Source organism: Zootoca vivipara, chromosome 13 (genome assembly GCF_963506605.1).
Source record: "Zootoca vivipara chromosome 13, rZooViv1.1, whole genome shotgun sequence".
Lineage (NCBI taxonomy): Eukaryota > Metazoa > Chordata > Lepidosauria > Squamata > Lacertidae > Zootoca > Zootoca vivipara.
In genome coordinates, this window is record NC_083288.1 from 42504251 (window position 1) to 42526107 (window position 21857).

A 21857-nucleotide genomic window follows, 5' to 3' on the forward strand; every position below is an offset into this window, starting at 1 on the left:
CCCAGTGGAGAGCATGCCCTTCCTCCAGGCGAGCAGACCCCTGAGCAGAATCTGTGGGTTTCATGTCCATTATCTCAGGAGGTTGCTGGCTCTCCTTCCTGGTTGATTTTTGCAGAAGTTGGGTGGCCATCTGTCATGGATGCTTTAGCTGAGATTCCTGCATTGCAGGCGGTTGGACTAAATCAGGGGTCAGCAAACATTTTCAGCAGGGGTCCACTGTCCCTCAGACTTTGTGGGAGGCCAGACTATATTTTTGGGGGGAAATAAAGAATGAATTTCTATGCCCCACAAATAACCCGGAGATGCATTTTAAATCAAAGGAAACATTGTACTCATGTAAAAACACGCTGATACCCAGACCGTCTGCGGGCCGGATTTAGAAGGCGATTGGGCCAGATCCAGCCCCTGGGCCTTAGTTTGCCTATCCATGGACTAAATGGCCCTTCCAATTCTACAGTTCTATGATCTGGCTGTTTAATTTATCGTTTTACTTCTTCCAGAGAGCTCAAGGTGGTGGACATGGTCCTCTTCCTCACAGCAACTTTGCAAAATAGGTTAGTCTAAAAGACAACTTCTGGCCCATGGACACCCTGGCTGAGTGGAGATCTGAACCCACAGCCCCATGCTCAGAGCTCTTGACGATTTCACCATAGTCGTGTCTCCTAAATAAAGAGCAAGCATCTTTACCCTGCAAGTGAGGAACAATAGGGTATTCCACCTGCAATGCTTGTTTTAGAGGCTACCAGCTTTTCCACCCAGCTTCTGAAGAAACAGCAATGTTCTTCTCTGTACAGGTCTTAAAGGGACACGATTCCCTTTCTTCTTAACTTATTATTTATGTATTAAATTTGTTAGTCGCCCAAAGGGATTTACAATGCAGCAAAGAAGCAGATGACACCCCACACACCACCCCGTACAATAGATACATTAAAACCAAGAGGAAAAGGAAACATCTTACCCATTTCTAAAAGCTCACAATTACAGTCATAACTCATGTTATGAACGCTTCAGGTTACATTTTTGGGTTGCGGACCACGCGAAACCCGGAAGTACCGGAATGGGTCACTTCCGGTTTTCTCCGCTCACGCATGCGCAGAAGCGTTAAAATTCACTTTGCGCATGCGCAGACGCGGTGCTTCAAGATGTGAACGCTGTGGGTTGCAGATGTGCCTCCGTCACGGATTACGTCTGCAACCCGAGGTTCCACTGTAGTCAAAGGCCAAAGCTAGGCTATAGAAGAAGGTTTTTTTGGTACTGGTCAGTCTGAAACAGACACATTGCATGGGGTATGTGCAGACATGTTGGACTAGATGACCGTTGGGTCCCTTCCAACTCTATGATGCTGCAGTAAAATATCTCCATTGCCCACCTGGCTATTGATTTGCTTCAGGGTCTCGGTGATATTAAGCGTCATTTACACAACTAATGCATTCGTCTGTAATCTTATGCATACTGTACTTATAAAGTTGGGGTAGAACATTCCCTTTATGCTTGATCAGAGGCACACAATTTCACAAGCTGTAAGCCGCCTAAAGGGGCTGGGAGAAACCCAGCCAGATGGTTGGGGTATAATTATTATTATTATTATTACAGTATTATCAAAAGTTAATTTTTAGGGTGGGAGGTTCTCAGTACGTACATAGGACTTGGCCACAGGATTTGTTTGTTTGTTTGTTTGTTTTAACTCCTAAGCACATCTGCACTGCAGTAGGTCCTATTAAGTTCAGTGGGACTTACTTTTTGGTAAACGGGGTTAGGGTTGCAGCCTTACTCAGTTTGAAAGGTAAAGCCTCTTGGTTATTTGGGAAGGGGTAATTTTTTTGTGTCACCCACTACTTTTCCTCTCATTGCTTGGTGAACTATCCCATTATCTCTCTGTATATAGCAATTACTAACAAAAATAAAATCATTTATTAAAAAAATGCAATTACATTTTTCATATTGAAATTAGGTGGTGGGACTGGATTTGTTGGCAGAGCCTTAACCCAATTGCTGAGGAGCCGAGGGCATGATGTCACCCTGATTTCCCGCCATCCCGGAAAAGGACGGATTACCTGGGTATGTGTTGTTGTTGTTGTTGTTGTTGTTGTTTAGTTGTTTAGTCGTGTCTGACTCTTCATAACCCCATGGACCAGAGCACACCAGGCACTCCTATCTTCCACTGCCTCCCACAGTTCGGTCAAACTCATGTTAGTAGCTTTGAGAACACTGTCCAAACATCTCATCCTCTGTCACATACCTGGGTATGTGATGAGGGCTTATTTTAAGCATGTGCAGAATTTCTACAATTCCCTGGCTCTGCTGCTGTGCTTTTAACCTGGGGGTGGCTAACCCTTTTCAGCCCCGAGGGCCACACCACCACCTTCCAACTCCTCCAAGGGCCACATGCTAGCACACTGGACGTGACTAAAATGCACAAATTACACTGCCAAATTACAAGTGCCCAACAGAACAGGCTTCAGAGAGGCAGTAGGAGGGGAGCCACAATTAGCCATTCACTGTTCTCTTAACCTCAGGCCAGAAGCCCAAATGTGGCCCTCCGAGGCTCTCTGCTAGGCCCTTGGGGTTCTCCCAAGGCCACATCCTATCCCAGACACACATATGCTAGGTAGCTGTAAAGTATCGGGGTCAGTAGAACTAAGCCGAAAAGACAGATTTACTCCTATCGCTGGATGCTGAGTTGCATATCGGTAGAAAGAACCAATCAAGAGTGGGATGGGCAAATTTGAGTGGCAGGGGAGGTGTTTGTAGCTAAAGTGACTAATGCTGCACATTCCTCTCCTCCTCCTAGGATGAAGTTTCCCGCTTGGGGCTCCCTCCTTGTGAAGGTGTGGTCAACCTAGCTGGAGAAAATGTCCTTAACCCCCTCCGGAGGTACGGTAGGTCCCTGGATGAGATCACTCAGGGTGATTAATACGACTTTGCAGCTGACCCTGATATCTGGACTCCTAGCTGTAGTATCAAAGCTGAGCTGAGGGGAAGGAACAAGCGGTTGATAGGACAGGCCCAAGGGGCAGTTGTCGGAAGTCTAGAGGACAGAATCAATTCCACCTGATTGGTGGAGGGTGGAAGGGATTGCTCCCACTCAGGGTGGTCCAGACCGTGGGCCGCAGGTGGAACAAAAACTTAGCACGCTGCTCTGAGACTTGTGTAAAAGCCATTATGTATAGAGATACAAGGATAGTTTCTTCCAATGCTGCAGGTGGAATGAGTCCTTCCGCCAGGAAGTGGTTGCCAGTCGGATAGAGACCACAAATACTTTGGCGAAAGCCATTGCAGGAGCTGAGCGCCCACCTTCTGCCTGGATCCTTGTCACCGGCGTAGGTACTTACCTCCATGCTAGCTAAAACTGTAGCTTCGCTTGGTGGCTGCTGGTAGCGAAATAACTGTGGGGGTAGAGTGCACCCCCTCAATCTTGGGAGCTTGTGAACATGCAGTGTCCTATGACTCCACAAGCAATTTTACAAATATGAAAAGAAAATGGTATGCCAACACCTAGGAGTCTGAGGGCGGATGCCGGCTGCAGCCTGTTTTATTGTTAGGGATGCTATGGAATGCCCACAAACATTTTGTGTGCTCGGGTGAATGTGTCAACAGTAGAATGACCGACTGAGAATATAGGTTATATAAGGGGGTGAAGAATAACTCCTGGGGACAAGGAGGGGTGGTGTGCTGTTGGCAGTGGGGGGAACACATACACAGGGAAGCTGGGAGGTCTCACGAGGGCAGGAAATCCAGAGCTGGCTAAAGGCAGAGTGGGCTTACCAAGGATTTAAAGTGATTTTTAGAAGGGCTTAAGTGAAGGATGTGTCAGAGAGATAGAAGCCTAAGACAAAGACTTGAAACTGGGAAAGGAAACAAAAGGGCCCTTCAGGATTGTCATTTACAAAGTTAAAAGCAGTTTGGGAATTTAGGAAGCCTTTATACAGGTTTCTTGTGACATAATTATTCAGGGTTGGCTGGTTAGGTAAAATCCGGGTATGAGATAAGTCAAACTATTGGTAAAATGCGTGTCCCAACCCCAGGGTACTACAGACCCAGCCACACCACTGAATACACAGAAGAGAGTCCTGGTGGAGACTTTGATTTCTTTTCTCGCCTGGTGACCCGCTGGGAGGCAGCAGCTAAAATCCCCGGTGACGCCACACGCCAGGTGGTAGTGAGATCTGGTAAGTTGGGGAGTAAGGGCCGACAATGGAGAGAAGGGCATCTTTGGAGATATGGGCTCAGCTTGGACGTGGCGCGTGAAAGCCCAGAGACACGAGAGGCCGAGGGTGAGATCATAGCTCTCGTAGCCTCAGCGTCTGTGTGTCTGACTCGGAGGATGATATTCCTTCATACAATGTGGGTGAGAGTAGCAGATGCTTACAGGCTCCTGTGCCTCCGTTCACCTGTCCGAACTGTGGTCTGAAGGCACGAGATGCAGCGATCCCACTGAAGCTCAGCAGGCCTGGGTCTGGTCAGTGCCTGGATGGGAGACCGCATGGGAACCCCACCAAAACCACGGTGGGGAATCTGCTCATTCCCCTTTCCCAGACTCTATTAAGGATGTGCCACGAATGATTATACACTCGAGGCAGATGGGAAGGGTAAGCATCCTGTTCTTCTTGCTGAATCAGCCATCCACTTTTCCTCTTTGCTCACCGTGAGTGTGATTTAACTTCCACACCTGTGTAAAGCCAAGCCCAGGAGATGCTTCTGTATAATTTTTTGGGGGGGCGGGGGGGATTGAGATAGGGCTGAAAAGTGGAAACATAGCTGGATGGTACTGTGCTACAGTTAGAAAATTGGGGGGGGGGGCAGCAGGGGACAAAGAAGGGAGAGTGGTGGATAGGTGGTGAAAGAGTGGGAATAGGGTGAGAAGCAACAATGGGTTATTTTCTGATTGATTAAGATGGTCCGAAACTGGAACGTTTTATGGAGCTGGTTGATACATCTGGGAGATCCGGAGTCCAGGGGGAGGGGGGGTAGAATTAGATGAAGGTGGTTAAAGGTTATTATGGGAAAACTTTGGGGTATAAATTGTGAGGCTAAATGAAGAATTAGAGATGGATGGGAAAATAAATTTAGATTTGGATTAATTAATGAATTATAGGTTGAGGATTGTCGATGTTTTTTTCCTTTGTGTAGATTAGAATTGGTTGTGAAACAATGGGAAAATTGTGTTAGAATGATTTAAGATAATAAAGGAAAATTGCTTAATTTAGATTTATTAAATGGGCCCAGTGTGGGGGGGGATCGAGGAAGTCTACAATGTCAAGTTAATGTAAGAATTGATATGTTTTTTCTTTTTTTATTATTATGTTTTATTTTTGCTTTTTTGTGTTTGTTTTTGTGTTAAAATGTTTGAAAATCAATAAATATTATTTGGGGGGGGGTAAGAGAGATGCTTCTGTATAAGCTTGTTCAATCTATAACCCTGTGCAACTCACCTTGGTGGTTTCCCTATAAGCGTTTGCTTTTTGCCAGTAAGCTTGCACTCCCTGAGCAATAATTCTCCCTCTCTTTGCCTCCAGGTGTGGTGCTGGGCAGAGAGGGCGGGGCTGTTGCCCAGATGTTGTGGCCCTTTCGCCTCGGCCTAGGAGGCCCCATCGCTTCTGGCCTCCAGCCTTTCCCCTGGATCCATGTGGCTGATTTGGCAGGCATCCTGGCCCATGCGCTGGAGCGGGAGGGCGTCCGGGGGATCCTGAATGGCGTCGCACCATCCGCCGTTACCACCACCAATGGGGACTTTGCCCGGGCTATGGGGTCAACGCTCCAGCGGCCTGCCTTTTTGCCTCTGCCAGGCTTTGCTGTGTCAGCCATCTTTGGCCCCAAGCGGAGTGTCATGCTGCTTGAAGGACAGCGCGTGGTACCCAAACAGACTCTGGAGAGCAACTACCGCTTTGCGTTCCCTGATCTTCCCTCTGCCCTCCAGAATATTTTAACCTGACCCAGGAAAAAGTGTGCCTAGTAGTAGTAATTCCTTGGTAGATAAAATCTGCTGGTTTCCTCCCACCTCGCTGCTTTATTAAGTTTCAGTTCTGTTCGTTTTTGCTGAGGACACACACAGGAAAAAAAGAAGCACGTGGGCCTCTTAAATATTTATTGTTGCAGACGCTTTTGTTAAGTCGTTAAGGGTCCCCCCAGATTTGTGCAGTGTAAATAGCCGTTCAAAGTCTTTTAAGTGCCTGTCTCCTTTGGCAAGAGGGGGTTCAAATGACAGAAGGCACAGCCACTTACTCAGGGGTGTGTGTGTGTGTGAACTCACACGAACATAAAATTTGGTTTCTTTTGTAAGAATAAAAACTGCTGATAGTTGAAATAGCATTGTGGAAAGAGGATTTGTTCGCACTGTTGTTTGTTCTTGGGTGGAAAGTCTGTCACACTTTCTGCCCAATGTTGAGTCAGACGGTTGGTCCATCTAGTTCTGTTTACACTGACTGGAAACAGCCCCTCCAGGATTTCAGAAATAGTGTGTTTCCTAACCTTACCTGGAGTGGCCAGGTATTGAACCTGGGAACTTTTGCAGACAATGCAGAAGTTCTTCCACTGGGCTGTGACCTAACTGATGACCCAGCCTGGGACCCAATCCACAGTCACGTCCTGGTCTGCCATCTTGATTCAGAATGATGACTGGTCGCCCCACCCCTGTAGCCCTTGGGCCCAGTTTTGTGAGAATATCTTGAGAGGTGGCTGAACCTATGTCAAAAAATGGATGAAAGTCCTGCCAAGCCACGTTTCAGTTTGCCATCTTGATTCAAAATGGCACCTGCACCCAGATGTCAATGTAGAGCTTCCCACCCCGCCCCCACCTCAGGAACCCTTGTGCCACATTTTGCAATGGTGTCTCAAGAGGGAGCCAAATCTATGACAAAAAATAGACAAAGTTACATCAAAGCGATGTTTGTCTGCCATCTTGATTCAAAATGGTGTCCAGGGTCCAAACAGTAACAAAGCCTGCTGCCCCATGTGGGGAACCCCCTTGCCAAAATTGGTGAAGATATCTTGAGATGTGACTGAACCAACGCCAAAAGAAAAAAAAAACAGGTAAAGTCACACCAAACTCACATTTTAGTCCTCCATTTGGATTCAAAATGGTGGCCGCTGTCCAAACATTGATGAAGAGCGCTACCTCCATCTTGGAAACTCTTGTGCTAAATATGATGACAATATCTCAAGAGGTGCCCAAACATATAGAGGACAGACAGACACACCATTCTCCAAAATATATATAATAGATGATCTTCATCACCTATTTCAAGGACCAGAATAGCCACAAAAAAACACAAGCAAGTCCTTACGTTTTTCATTTTACTGATTAAACAACTAAAGCTTTCATTGACTGAGGCTGATTAAATAGAGGCAAATGGGTGACCCTCGAGATGCTGAACTACAATTCTCAACGTTGGCCAGCAATACCCTGAGGGTACCATATTGGCTACTCCTGGATGAAAGCTGAATTCAGCAACCCGGCAGCAAATTTAGAGTGTATGGTATAGTAGTTGGTTCTAGAAATCATAACAATACTTTATTTTTCACGGCATGGGGTAAACGTTCCAGCGGCCTGCATTCCTGCTTCTGCCAACCTTTGCTGTGTCATAGGGCACACGATAGTTGCACACAAGCTCGAGATCATTTGCAGTACAGCCGATATGGCAGCATATTCCGGCGAGGATCCAATGAATCCTTTTCTCTCTCTCATCTTCCGCACGTGTTTCAGGGGGGAGTTGCTTGCCTAAGAAAAACACAAGGTTGTTTTGTAAGAACTGTGTTACTTGTTGGTGAATTTGGTCCAGCCGAACTCTTCTTAAATCCGGAGCAACTGGTTCTGATTGCCTTACCTCAAAGAAGGATATTGTATAGCAGGAAAAGGTTCAGAAATCTATCAAGGGGGTGGGAGCGACTCACCTATGAGAGAAGGTTCCAGCACCTGGGGCTTATATGCATGGCGATAAAAAGCTACACCTGGTGTGAGGGAAAGGAACAGAATCTTTTCATTCTCCCTCATAATACTAGGACTTGGGGAAGCCGCATGTTGGAATATCTGGGGTGGACAAAAGAAAGTACTTCTTCAACCAGTCCATAATTAAACCTATGGAAACCGCTCCCTCCAAAAAAGTAAAGTTGTGGCCAATTTGAATCCCATAGCACGTTGTTATGCGTCTTTATTCCATTCAGCGGGTCGCCTGGGGGTTTGGGGGACTCCGCCTGTCCACGCAAAAGAAAGTACTCCTTCAACCAGCCCATAATTAAACCTATGGAAATCGCTCCCTCCAAAAAAGTGGTGATGGCTCTAACCTGGATAGCTTTAAAAGAAGAAGAGTTTGGATTTGATATCCAGCTTTATCACTACCCGAAGGAGTCTCAAAGCGGATAACATTCTCCTTTCACTTCCTCCCCCACAACAAACACTCTGTGAGGTGAGTGGGGCTGAGAGACTTCAAAGAAGTGTGACTAGCCCAAGGTCACCCAGCAGCTTTAAAAGAGAATTAGCGAAGTTTACGGAGGCTAAGGTTATTAGTAGCTACTAACCACAACAACTACTTTATTTATTTATTTATTAGATTTATATGCTGCTCTTCATCGTAAGATGTCAGGACGGTTCACAGAATAAATCAAGGATAAAAAAGTAAAGAAGTAAAACAAAACAGCAAAACAATACCCCACCCCCAACTTTCCCACAGATACATTTAAAAGGCTGTAGAATATGAATCAGCCCAAGGCCTGGATGAAGAGGAACGCTTTCCCTTGGCGCCTAAAAATAGATAATGAAGGCCCCAAGCGAACTTCTCTGGGGAGAGCATTCCACAGATGGGGAGCCACTACAGAGAAGGCCCCGTTCTCATGTTGCCACCGTCCAGACCTCTTGAGGAGGAGGTACACAAAGGAGGGCCTCAGGCGATGAATGCGAAGTCTGAAGATGGGCGGTCCTCGAGGCATTGCAGTCCTGAACCATTTAAGGCTTTGTAGGTCAAATCCAGCACTTTGAATTGGGTGCAGAAGCTAATTGGAAGCCAGTGCAGACCCCGAGATTTTTCTGCCTTTGCCACACAGCAGTTGCTGGGATCTCAAAGGGGACTTCGCTGTTGCACTCAGTGGTCCTGAGGACCACTGTGAGAACAGGATGCTGGGCTAGATGGGTCTGGGGAACAAGGGGCTTCAGGCCCCTCAATATTTTGAGGCAGGGAGCTCAGCCTTCCCCCAATATTGAGGGGAACCCCACCCGCTCACCCTGCCCCATGGCGAGTGAGTGCCAGCTCACCAGGCAATGGTGGGAGGATCGCCAGGCGGTTTTGGGTCCTCAATGTTGGGCCCAACTCGGTGCGCCTGGATAGGCTTTGGGTCTGGTGCGTGCGCACACACCCGCACACACATAAAGGTAAAGGTAAAGGGACCCCTGACCATTAGGTCCAGTCGTGACCGACTCTGGGGCTGCAGCGCTCATCAACACAGGCGCTCATCTCGCATTATTGGCCAAGGGAGCCGGCGTACAGCTCCTATTGGTCTCTATACATAACGAGTTCTAAAGTGTGGGACTATATTCTTCACTCCCTGTGTTGTTGTTTCGATTAAAGATTTTGGGTTACCAAAGTACATACATGATACATTGTCTCTGTTTTCAGATCATGAAGTTCTTCCTTCAGATCAATTATATTTGATGTGAGACATTAATGTCGTAGGTAAAAGGTAAAGGGACCCCTGACCATTAGGTCCAGTCGTGACCGACTCTGGGGTTGCGCGCTCATCTCGCATTATTGGCCAAGGGAGCCGGCGTATAGCTTCCAGGTCATGTGGCCAGCATGACTAAGCCGCTTCTGGCAAACCAGAGCAGCACACAGAAACACCGTTTACCTTCCCACCAGAGTGGTACCTATTTATCTACTTGCAGTTTGATGTGCTTTCAAAGTGCTAGGTTGGCAGGAGCAGGGACCGAGCAACAGGAGCTCACCCCGTCGCGGGGATTCGAACCGCCGACCTTCTGATCGGCAAGCCCTAGGCTCTGTGGTTTAACCCACAGTGCCACCTGCGTCCGTCCGTCCCCCCCCCCATATCCTGGGCCAAATTCCAAGTGTACACGAATCTCTTAGCAGCTTGGCCCCAGATTCCTTAAGGCACCACCGTGTTCCTTATGTGCACATTGAAGCTCTTTGGTCAGTTGAACATGTTCTTTTGCAACTGCCACGTCATGTTGCTCCTCGGGAAGTCGATCTTGTGCGGAAGCCCCTGTCCTGCCGTTTAAGCTTGGGCAGGTACTTTATTATATATTTGAAGTGGCCTCCAGTTTATCAATATCAACAAATCTATCTGGACACACAGTTCAGTCATGTGCAATTGCTTGGAAATGATGTTGATTTTACACGTATTCTATTGGATAATTTATGTCTCTGTTTCACGTCCGTGACGTGGAGATTTCTTTGAAAATTAAGCGTTTCATAGCATTTCTTAAATAAATAAATAGCGTGTGTCAGCATTGGATGTACAAGACACACACAAATATTTCCCTAGCTCTTGAAATGATTTAATAAATATAAATAGAGAAATAAATAATAATAATAATGGAGAAGATAGACACCTTCTCTGTTATATTTTCAGCCTGTGGAATTGTTAAGTGTGTGTGTGTTATTGATGTTTCTTCATTGTTAGCTTTATGGGATGCAATTCTTAAATGAAATAAGTATTTTTCTTGTTATTTATAGAAAATATTTCGTTACTGTTATCTATAAAAAAACACATCAGAGCAGTTTGCAACTATTATACATAAAGCCATAACATTTAAAACCATATAAACATTGGGCAGAGGGCCTTCTCGGTGGTGGTGCCTGCCCTGTGAAACGCTCTCCCATAAGATGTCAAGGAAATAAACAATTATATGACTTTTAGAACACATCTGAAGGCAGCTCTGTGGAAGTTTCTAATGTTTGACATATTATTATTATTATTATTACTCTGCTGGGAGCTGCCCAGCTGGGAAACCCAGCCAGATGAGCGGGGTATAAATTATTATTATTATTATTATTATTATTATTATTATTATTATTATTATTTAAATAAGAATAAGAAATCAGCTAATAGCTGTGGAAATATGCCATCTTGAGAGCCTGTGTAAGCCTGATGGAATAGAAACTTTTTCAGTGGACCTTTAATATCAATAAATGATTATTGAAATAAATTTAAAATTAACTTTTGTTTTGAGTTCATTTCAATAATAATTCATTGGTATTACATTTCTTGCTTATTATTTATTTAGGATTCCCAGGGCTGAATGTGGGGAGATTTTGATGGGCTTGCAAACAGGAGAGCAGGCCTGGTGTTAGTGGTTAGGGTGTTGGACCTGGGATCCCCATGAAACCTAGCCATGAAACTCACTGGGTTGCCTGGGCCAGTCACACACACTCAACCTGACTTGCCTTCTCAACTTTCTTGTGAGGATGAAAATGGGGAGGAAGAGAATGGGATTTAAGCATAATGCAATGAACAAAGCAACACAGGCCTGTTAAACCAGTGTTTCCAAACCTTGGGCCTCTAGCCGCTTTTGGACTACAACTCCCATCATCCCTAGCTATCAAGTCCGGCGGCTGGGAATGATGGGAATTATAGTCCATAAACTGCTGGAGACCCAAGGTTAGGAAAGATTGTGCTAAATAACTGTAGGTTGCACACTGCTTATCCATGTGGCTTCATCCCCAGGAACAAAGGCAGGCAGCCTGCATGAGGAATTTCAGCTCATGCAAGGGTGCAAAGGCAGGATCAGGCCAATGGCCCATTTTAGCCCAGCATCCTTATGGGACACCTGCAAGCAGGAGCCAAGTGCCGGAGCAGTTTTCAGCAACTTTTATTCGGAAGCACCTGTGACATTTGTATGAAACAGATCTCCCTGCCTCTCTCCAGGCAGCTCACGACAAGATCAAAATACAGTGGAACCTCGGTTTACGAACACCTCGGTTTACGAATTTTCGGTTTACAAACGCCGCGGACCCATCTGGAACGGATTAATTCACTTTCCATTACTTTCAATGGGAAAGTTCGCTTCAGTTTATGAACGCTTCAGTTTATGAAGAGACTTCCGGAACCAATTACACCCATGCTTCGGGTTAAGTACGCTTCAGGTTGAGTACTCCGCGGACCCGACTGGAATGGATTAATCCACTTTCCATTACTTTCAATGGGAAAGTTCGCTTCAGGTTAAGTACGCTTCAGTTTATGAACAGACTTCTGGAACCAATTGTGTTCATAAACTGAGGTACCACTGTAAAACAAATCGAAACCAATACATCTCTAATAGTTCCAAATTAGGAGGCACGGGAGATAGCCGCCCACAAAACTCACCGCAAATACTGATGAAAGCTTCTTCAAACTCTTCCCCGCACAGTTTGATACGTACTTCTCCCACTACCGGTTTGCCATAGGCAACCACCACGGAGCAGAGAGAGAGCAACCCATATGTCACAACCATTTGCATGGTTAAGAAAGAGCGGCCCTCAAATCAGAGTGTTTGCAGGAAAGCGAGCAGCTAAACCACAATATGGAATTGCACGTTCTCCTCAGCTATTATATATACACAGGACATCCACTCATTTTATTAGATATGCACCATGGCCACCACCCTTCAAAGGTCACCATGTATTACACCAGTAATAAGAAGAATAAAAATTAGACAGCATTGCAGTTGTACCGTACAATTCAAGGAACAGCGAACATATTAGCATATCTCGTAGGAACCAAGAGTTGTTTCCAGCTAAGTTTTGCTCCGAGTGAACGCATGGAAATTAATGGACCTAAGTCAGTCATGCCCATTTATTTCATGGGTCTGCTCTGAATCGGGCTAGCATATATATATGATGTGAGTCTTTTAAAACCAGAAAATATCTTGCTTTACTTGCCCAACTCAATTATACCATTTGTGTTACTTTTTCGATAATAAACTAAAAACCAAACGTGCCTATATCTCTAGTCCAGGGGTCAGCAAACTTTTTCAGCAGGGGGCCGGTCCACTGTCCCTCAGATCTTGTGGGGGGCTGGACTGTATTGGGGGGGAATGAATGAATTCCTATGCCCCACAAATAACCCAGAGATGCATTTTAAATAAAAGCACACATTCTACTCATGTAAAAATATGCTGATTCCCGAACCGTCCGTGGGCCGGATTTAGAAGGCGATTGGCCCGCATCTGGCCCCCAGGCCTTAGTTTGGGGACCCCTACTCTAGTATTTACCAACACTTCCCATTTTTTAAAGAATAGTACCAATTTCAAGTCATGTTTTCCCTCAGCCAGGCTGAGCCTTGCTCAGCACTCAGGAGCTCAGTTCCTGATACGACTTTAGATATAGTACAATATTACCCCGACAACATTGGCTTCCTGTGCAAAGGGTTGCCCTGTTGGAGTCAGTTTCCCCTGTTTCTTTTATTTATTTTTAACCAATTATGTAAACCTAAAATTTAGTATTTGGGTTTTTTGGCCATTCATTAGCAGAGGCCGTGAATCAAAGTTTGTTTAAATCAAGCATAGGCTCTGGCCTTGCCATTGTCTATCCTTGCGCTGACCAGGGTAGCCAACTGACACAGTCGGAATTCAGAAAACCGAACCCCCCAGTAGCTGATGGTAGCTACTTCCATTCAACAGCCTTGTGTTGTCTGAAACCTTGGAAGGAAACCCAGAGATGATTACTGTATTTTTTCTGTGTATAGGTAAAGGGACCCCTGACCATTAGGTCCAGTCGTGACCGACTCGGGGGTTGCGGAGCTCATCTCGCGTTATTGGCTTAGGGAGCCGGCGTACAGCTTCCAGGTCATGTGGCCAGCATGACTAAGCCACTTCTGGCGAACCAGAGTAGCACACGGAAACGCCGTTTACCTTCCCGCTTGGAGTGGTACCTATTTATCTACTTGCACTTCGTGCTTTCGAACTGCTAGGTTGGCAGGAGCTGGGACCGAGCAACGGGAGCTCACCCAGTCGCGGGGATTCGAACCACCAACCTTCTGATCAGCAAGCCCTAGGCTCTGTGGTTTAACCCACAGCGCCACCCGCATCTCTTTTTCTGTGTATAAGACTATTTATGTGTATAAGACTATATACAAAAATTGAAAAAAGGCAAAAATTGGCTGCCATCTTATACACGGATAGTGATGTGCGATTAATGGCAGCAGCAAGCAGGAGGTTGGCATCGGCGATTGGGCTGGCAATTGGTGGCTGTGGTGAGGCCAGCAGGAGATCGTTGGCTGTGTGAGGTGTGAGGTCAGCAGTGGCTGTGGCAAGCGATTGGCAGTGGCAGACAGGCAGGTGAGCGATTGGCAGAAGTGACCCCCCCCTTCCCCCAAAAGCTAAAGAACTTAATTTTTTAATTTTGGGTTTAAAAAATAGGGGTCGTCTTATACATGGGGGCGTCTTATACAAGGGAAAATATGGTAAATCCCGCCATGAATTTTAGCCCTCCATGGGAAAAAGCTTAATCTTTTCAGTATGGCAGTGCCACCTGCTGGAAGCAATAGCAGAAATAGCAAGGGGACACATGGACCCTGTTCATACAAGCAAGTTTAATACAGAGACTGAAGAATATTCTACAAACCGGTTAGGGCTGAATCGCATTTGTTCCCAAAGCTTCACTCGGAATTTTCTTCTTTAGTGCAGGGCAGTCTCCAAATGTCTGAATATTTTTGAAACGCCCACCAAATATTTGCTGCTTGTGTTTGATATCCTGATGACACCCAGTGTCAGTGAGTTGAGATTTGCCACTTTGGGGAGGAGGACACTCACCGGCAAGTAGGATTCCTTTCATTTCATTCCTAGTTGACCTGCAATGGCATTTAGTATTTCAACACCCGAGAGTTTAGGAGATTTCTAATTTGATTTCACTGGGTCATGTTCCTCCTTGGATCCCTTCCTTGGCTTCCCATCCCATATCCACCACAACTTCCTTCTACTTACATTTGCAGCAGGAGTTGGGAACCTCTGGCGCACCGGTCAATTGAAACCTGAGCTGTGTGAGCAAGTTTCCTATGGAGGAATGGCTCATGCTGTAGCCCAATCTCTGCAGAAGGCAAGCTTTGAGTCTGCTGCCTATCAGCGAATGGCAGCTGATGGGCAGAAAACCCGAAGTTCCAGGAGCTTATCTAAAACATTACACAGGACTCTCTGGAGGCCGTTTGGTACTTTGATGTTCCAACTTCAGGGGTTCAAAGCACCCAATCAGCTGGTGTCATTGTGATGTCATGTGACTGACATGTGGGCAACTGGCCTTTTATTATAATAATATTAGTACAGAAATGGGAGCAATGTCGCGGCTGCAAAAATGGCATTATAATAATTTTATTATAATATAATAAATATTTTCCAGGGACAGCCCCAGATTTATAGAAGCCATCCCAGTTTCTGATTTGATCCCAGAATGTCTGGCTTTTCCTTGGGATATCATTGGAGAAATGTTGGAGGGTATGGAGTTACGAGACCCTTGAACCAAGGAGATCAGCAACTATGCAACCTTTTGAAGACATCTAAAGGCAGCCCTGTACAGAGAATTTTAAAAAAATAATAATGCTTTCGTGTGTTTTTATATATACTCCCTACGACATTATGGGACCCAGGTGGCGCTGTGGTTAAACCACTGAGCCTAGGGCTTGCTGATCAGAAGGTTGGCAGTTCGAATCCCTGTGACGGGGTGAGCTCCCGTTGCTCGGTCCCAGCTCCTGCCAACCTAGCAGTTCGAAAGCACTTCAAAATGCAAGTAGATAAATAGGAACCGCTACAGCGGGAAGGTAAACGGCGTCTCCATGTGCTGCTCTGGTTTGCCAGAAGCGGCTTTGTCATGCTGGCCACATGGCCTGGAAGCTATACGCCGGCTCCCTTGGCCAATAATGTGAGATGAGCGCGCAACCCCAGAGTCGGTCACAACTGGACCTAATGGTCAGGGGTCCCTTTACCTTTTACCTACGACATTAATGTCTCACATCAAATATAATTGATCTGAAGGAAGGACTTCATGATCTGAAAACAGAGACAATGTATCATGTATGTACTTTGGTAACCCAAAATCTTTAATCGAAACAGCTCTGGCAGACACACACGCATTATGGGTTTTTGTTGAGTTGTTGTTTAACTGTGGTGTGAGCAAATAAAAGGAAATTTTGGAACCAATGCTGACTCTTTCTCCTTCCAAGCTGAGTATTTAACAGAACTGAATCACATTTTCATCTTTAATGCCGGGCATTGCTCAAAAACTTTCCAATGGTATGACTATTTTCCACATATCCACCCAATATTTCTTGCTTGTCTTTGCAATAAAATATTCTCACTACATGCAGGAAGTCCCAGGTTCAAGTCCCGGCAACTCCAGACACGGCTGGGAGAAGCTTCTGGCTGAAACCTTCAACAGCTGCTGTCTCCCTGGGCAAGCAATACTGGCCTAGATTGACCAATGGCCAGACAATGACCAATATAAGGCAGTTTATTATGGAGGCATTGTACAACACATAACACCTCTTCACCAGAAAACCTCCCTTCTGCACCACCTGTGCAAACAACTAACAAAATTACGGGCCCATTTAGCACACATTTCCTTTCCTTCGTTCACAAATCTGTTATGACTAAGATGTCCACCAGGGTCATGAAACGGCTTTTGCATCTTCTGTTGTGGTTTTATGAAAAAAAAATTCTGCATTACTCCCTCCACACGCCCTTTTCATTACTCGTAACACTGACGCTTCTCCCCTTTGCACGCACTCGCTCATGAGAAACATGTTGAACATCATGAGGACGGTCCTTCTTGGACAGGGAAGTTTCAGGGAACGCAAAAACTGGCGGTGAGATGTCTTTGTCTGTCATAAACAGAGGCATCCTTTGCTACCGGTATAAGCAAATAATGAAACTTGCTCTTTTCCACGTCAGCAAATGGCTGAACTGCCTACTTGGCTCATAGGAAGAAGAGACTAAAAGCACCCTCAATTCTAGACCCACTGGATTGGGGAAGAAGAGGCAAAGGAAACATCCCTCTGTGTCAGGAGTGGTTAACTTTTGACCCTCCAGGTATTACTGGACTACAAATCCCATCATCCTTGATCACTGGCTACGCTGGCTGGGGTTGATAGGAACAGGAGTCCAAACAGTATCTGGAGGGCCACAAATTACCCACCCCTAGGCTGTCATTCCATATTTCCTACATTGCCCCGCTCCCATTTTTTATTTATAATTTTCTTTTATAACAAATAAACATTTCAAACCGAATAAAACAATCCTTACATATAATACCTTGCCTTCCCTCCCCCTCTTTCTGTGGTTCCTTAAATTTACTCTTTTTGTCCCCTGCAAGTCTATTTTTTTCTTTTCATCTGTTTCACACATGTTTTAGCAACTGCACATTTTTACATTAATCCTGCTAATGTCTTAATTTGTTTTACAATTTCTTTGCAGGTATTCAATAAAGGATTTCCATTCCCTATTAAAAAGTTTGTTGTCTTGATCTCTTATTCTTCCAGTAAGTTTCGCCATTTCTGCATAGCCCATTCATTTCTGCAGCCGTTCTTTTCTTGCCAGGACTTAGAATCATAGAGCTGGAAGAGACCACAAGGGCCATCCAGTCCAACCCCCTGCCAAGCAGGAAACACCATCAAAGCATTCTTGACATATGCCTGTCAAGCCTCTGCTTAAAGACCTCCAAAGAAGGAGACTCCTCCTCCTCTTCTTCTTCTTCTTCTTCTTCTTCTTCTTCTTCTTCTTCTTCTTCTTCTTCTTCTTCTTCTTCCTCCTCCTCCTCCTCCTCCTCCTCCTCCTCCTCCTCCTCCATTCTTGCAGCCCCGACATTGCTCCCATTTCTGTACTATTCCCATTTCCTGACTGCTCTGGGGAAATTTTCAGCTGACATGGCTGGTCATGGCAGCGTGCGATGAAATAGGAGGGTTGGTGGGCAGAGCACAGATGGCATAAGGTCTGGCCTGATCCTGACGGAACATAGGTCAGGATGCATCATTGTGCCTGCAATATCTGGATCCACCAGAACCAAAAGGAACTATTTTTCCTATTGGCATGAAAACATCATTTTCCTAAGAGTAATACCCCCGGGTTTGTGTATGCAACTGGGCCCTTCTTTAAATCCCTACTGTGAAATGTAACATTGGCATGCATTCCAGAAGTCCTTTGGGCAGCTGTTGGGGGATATTCTGGCCCAGGACATCCTATCTGGCCCATGAAGCCATCATAGCTGACGTCAGGTTGCCTCGCTGAAGGCAGCTTGGGACAGTGTGTGACTTTTGGTATTTAAACTCTCGCGTTTTAAAAAATCCAAAACATTTCTCTCTTCAGAAGGCGCATCGTATCCAACCTTGACAACTGTTCTACTACTTGAGAAATGATAATTCTGACAGTATGCATGCAATGGTTCATTAAGGGTGCCCCTGTTATTTATTTAAAAATAATAATACTGAATCTTTTCTCTCTCTCTCGCTAATGTTCTCATGGTTTGCCCCCCCTTAACAGTTTTTGACATGGATGCCGAATGGCACATGCCACAAACACACTGCTACATGTTGTCCTGTGCTTTCTTAGTGTGCAGCATAAACAATGTGTCGTAGGTCTAGATCAGGCATCCCCAAACTGCGGCCCTCCAGATGTTTTGGCCTACAACTCCCATGATCCCTAGCTAACAGGACCAGTGGTCAGGGATGATGGCAACTGTAGTCCAAAACATCTGGAGGGCCGAAGTTTGGGGGTGCTTGGTCTAGATGCACCTTAAAGAAGGGGCTGTCCTGCACCAACTCATGTTACCGACTAATCTTTTTTAAATAGTTTTTCTTCTTTTTAAAGTGAAGACTGGTTTGCTTTCTAAAAACCTGGGATAACCTCTTTCTGGTCAAATGCCGTTATTTGGAGAGTATTAGCCGCAAGATCATAGACGAGGCAGCAAACTATTCTCTCGTGACTTTTTTATTTTGGATCTATCAACAGCAAAAAGGAAAGTATGGCTTGTGGACAAGCCTCTCTGTGCTAAAAGTAGCATGATTAAGGACCCATCCAGACATCATTTTTATTGTGCATTCTTTTTTTCCCTTTTTTCTTTTTGAATGATATTTATTTTTTCCCATCACCAAACCTGAACATTGTTCTTCATGCTTGTATACATATACATATACATATACATATACATACATATACATACACATATACATTTATGTTTGTTTGTTACAATTTTTCGTATCGTATTTCTAATCCTCCTTTCCCAGAGAAAAAAAGGGAAAGGAGAAAAAGAAAGAAAAAAAGAAAGAAAAGAAAGTAAATTTTATCTTTGGACTTCCTGTTATCTCCATCAGCATACTCTCCTCTTTTTGTCGCAGAGTGTATATTCAATCCATGCTATCTCTGTTTTTACATATCGTTTGACACTCCTATTTCTTAAGGAAACTGATTTCTGCAAATCCAAACAGATTTTTTCCCTTTTTTACTCAAACGCTATCATAGAAATTTTGTTCTCAGTATATTTTCTAACATATTTCTTGTACCTGTCCCATTTTTTAAGAAATTCTTCTTTAACCTTTCCTCTCAAACTGTTTGTTAACTGTGCCATTTCAGCAAACTCTTGAAGTTTATTTTGCCAATCTATAATTCTTGGAGCTTCTTTTTCTTTCCATCCTTTGGCAATAACTATACGAGCCACTGCTAATGAATATAGAAGGAGTTCTTTTGCCTGTATGGGAATATCTTTTTGAAAGGTGATACTTAGTAGAAAGATCTCTGGTCTTTTTGGGATATTCCTACCTATAATTTTTTGGATCTCATCATGAATTTTATCCCAAAATTTCCTGATATTCTCACAGGCCCACCACATATGAAACAGGTTCCCATCGTTTTCCCCACACCTCCAGCAGACATTTGCAATGTTCTTATACATTTTAGAAAGTCTGGAAGGTGTGAGGTGCACATTTTTATTGTGCATTCTTGATGTGCTGATGATGGTAGCAGGGTGAGTACTGTTTGTGCCTGCAGGTGTTTGGGGCCAGACACGCTGCTTCATTTCCTTTTTTAAAAAAAATAGATATTTATTTGGTTTATCAGATTAAACTTTTACAGTCACATATCCAACATACAACATAAAAACAAGATTCCAAGGAATTGCCTGGACTTCCCTCCTCCCCTTTGTGGGTCCTATTGTCAATCATTTCCTCCTGCATCTTTTATAATAATCCAAATCTTTTACCTCTCCATTGTATCTAAAATTCACCATTAAACTACAAGTGATATTCCAACCCCACTACTAACAATTTTAACTGTTTACAATGGTCTTTAAGGTAAGTTATAAATTTTCCCCACTCCTTATTAAAATTTTGGTCTGCCTGGTTTCTGATTCTTCCGGTCATTGTAGCCATTTTGGCATAATCCATCAACTTGAAATATATATATATATTTAAAAATTGTCCACCTTAGAGTCCAACTAAGTTTGTTCTTGGTATTAGCCTTCGTGTGCATGCACACTTCTTCAGGTACCAAACAAAAGCTTATACCAACTAAAGCTTATACTTCTTCAGATATGCACATGAAAGCTTATACCAAGAACAAACTTAGTTGGTCTCTAAGGTGCTGTGGGTTAAACCACTGAGCCTAGGGCTCAGATAACAGTAACGAAATATTTTCTATAAATAACAAGAAAAATACTTATTTCATTTAAGAATTGCATCCCATAAAGCACCCCAATTGTTGAATTGCTAACAATGAAGAAACATCAATCACACACACACACACTTAACAATTCCACAGGCTGAAAATATAACAGAGATAATAATAATAATAATTTATTTATTTATACCCCGCCCATCTGGCTGGGTTTCCCCAGCCACTCTGGGCGGCTTCCAACCGAATATTAAAAACAGTGCAGCATCAAACATGTTGTCTTCTAAAAGTTGTTACTTATTGCCTTGACATCTGCTGGGAGGGCGTTCCACAGGGCGGGTGCCACTACCGAGAAGGCCCTCTGTCTGGTTCCCTGTAACCTCACTTCTCTCAAGGAGGGAACCGCCAGAAGGCCCTCAGTGCTGGATCTCAGCCTATCTTCTCCAGCAGGTGTCTATCTTCTCCATTATTATTATTTATTTCTCTATTTATATTTATTAAATCATTTCAAGAGCTAGGGAAATATTTGTGTGTGTCTTGTACATCCAATGCTGACACACGCTATTTATTTATTTATTTATTTAAGAAATGCTATGAAACGCTTAATTTTCAAAGAAATCTCCACGTCACGGACGTGAAACAGAGACATAAATTATCCAATAGAATACGTGTAAAATCAACATCATTTCCAAGCAATTACACATGACTGAACTGTGTGTCCAGATAGATTTGTTGATATTGATAAACTGGAGGCCACTTCAAATATATAATAAAGTACCTGCCCAAGCTTAAACGGCAGGACAGGGGCTTCCGCGCAAGATCGACTTCCCGAGGAGCAACATGACGTGGCAGTTGCAAAAGAACATGTTCAACTGACCAAAGAGCTTCAATGTGCACATAAGGAACACGGTGGTGCCTTAAGGAATCTGGGGCTAAGAGATTCGTATACTAATGATAAACACTTGGAATTTGGCCCAGGATATGTGTGTGGGCCAGTAGTGATGTATGGAAGTGAGAGCTGAACCATAAAGAAGGCTGATCGCCGAAGAATTGATGCTTTTGAATTATGGTGCTGGAGGAGACTCTTGAGAGTCCCATGGATTGCAAGAAGATCAAACCTATCCATTCTTAAGGAAATCAGCCCTGAGTGCTCCCTGGAAGGACAGATCGTGAAGCTGAGGCTCCAATACTTTGGCCACCTCATGAGAAGAGAAGAATCCTTGGAAAAGACCCTGATGTTGGGAAAGATTGAGGGCACTAGGAGAAGGGGATGACAGAGGATGAGATG

At 44.5% G+C, this 21857-nt stretch overlaps 1 protein-coding gene across 1 annotated transcript; it reads left to right on the forward strand.

Moving 5' to 3' along the window:
* Positions 1-398: 398 nt before the first annotated feature.
* SDR39U1 (short chain dehydrogenase/reductase family 39U member 1) lies at positions 399-6494 on the forward strand. Its single transcript, XM_060281806.1, is given in 7 exon segments — positions 399-554; positions 1952-2006; positions 2008-2058; positions 2792-2874; positions 3203-3324; positions 4026-4169; positions 5517-6494. Coding segments are annotated over 7 exon segments (906 nt in total). The 5' UTR covers positions 399-519; the 3' UTR covers positions 5933-6494.
* The last annotated feature ends 15363 nt before the right edge of the window (positions 6495-21857 follow it).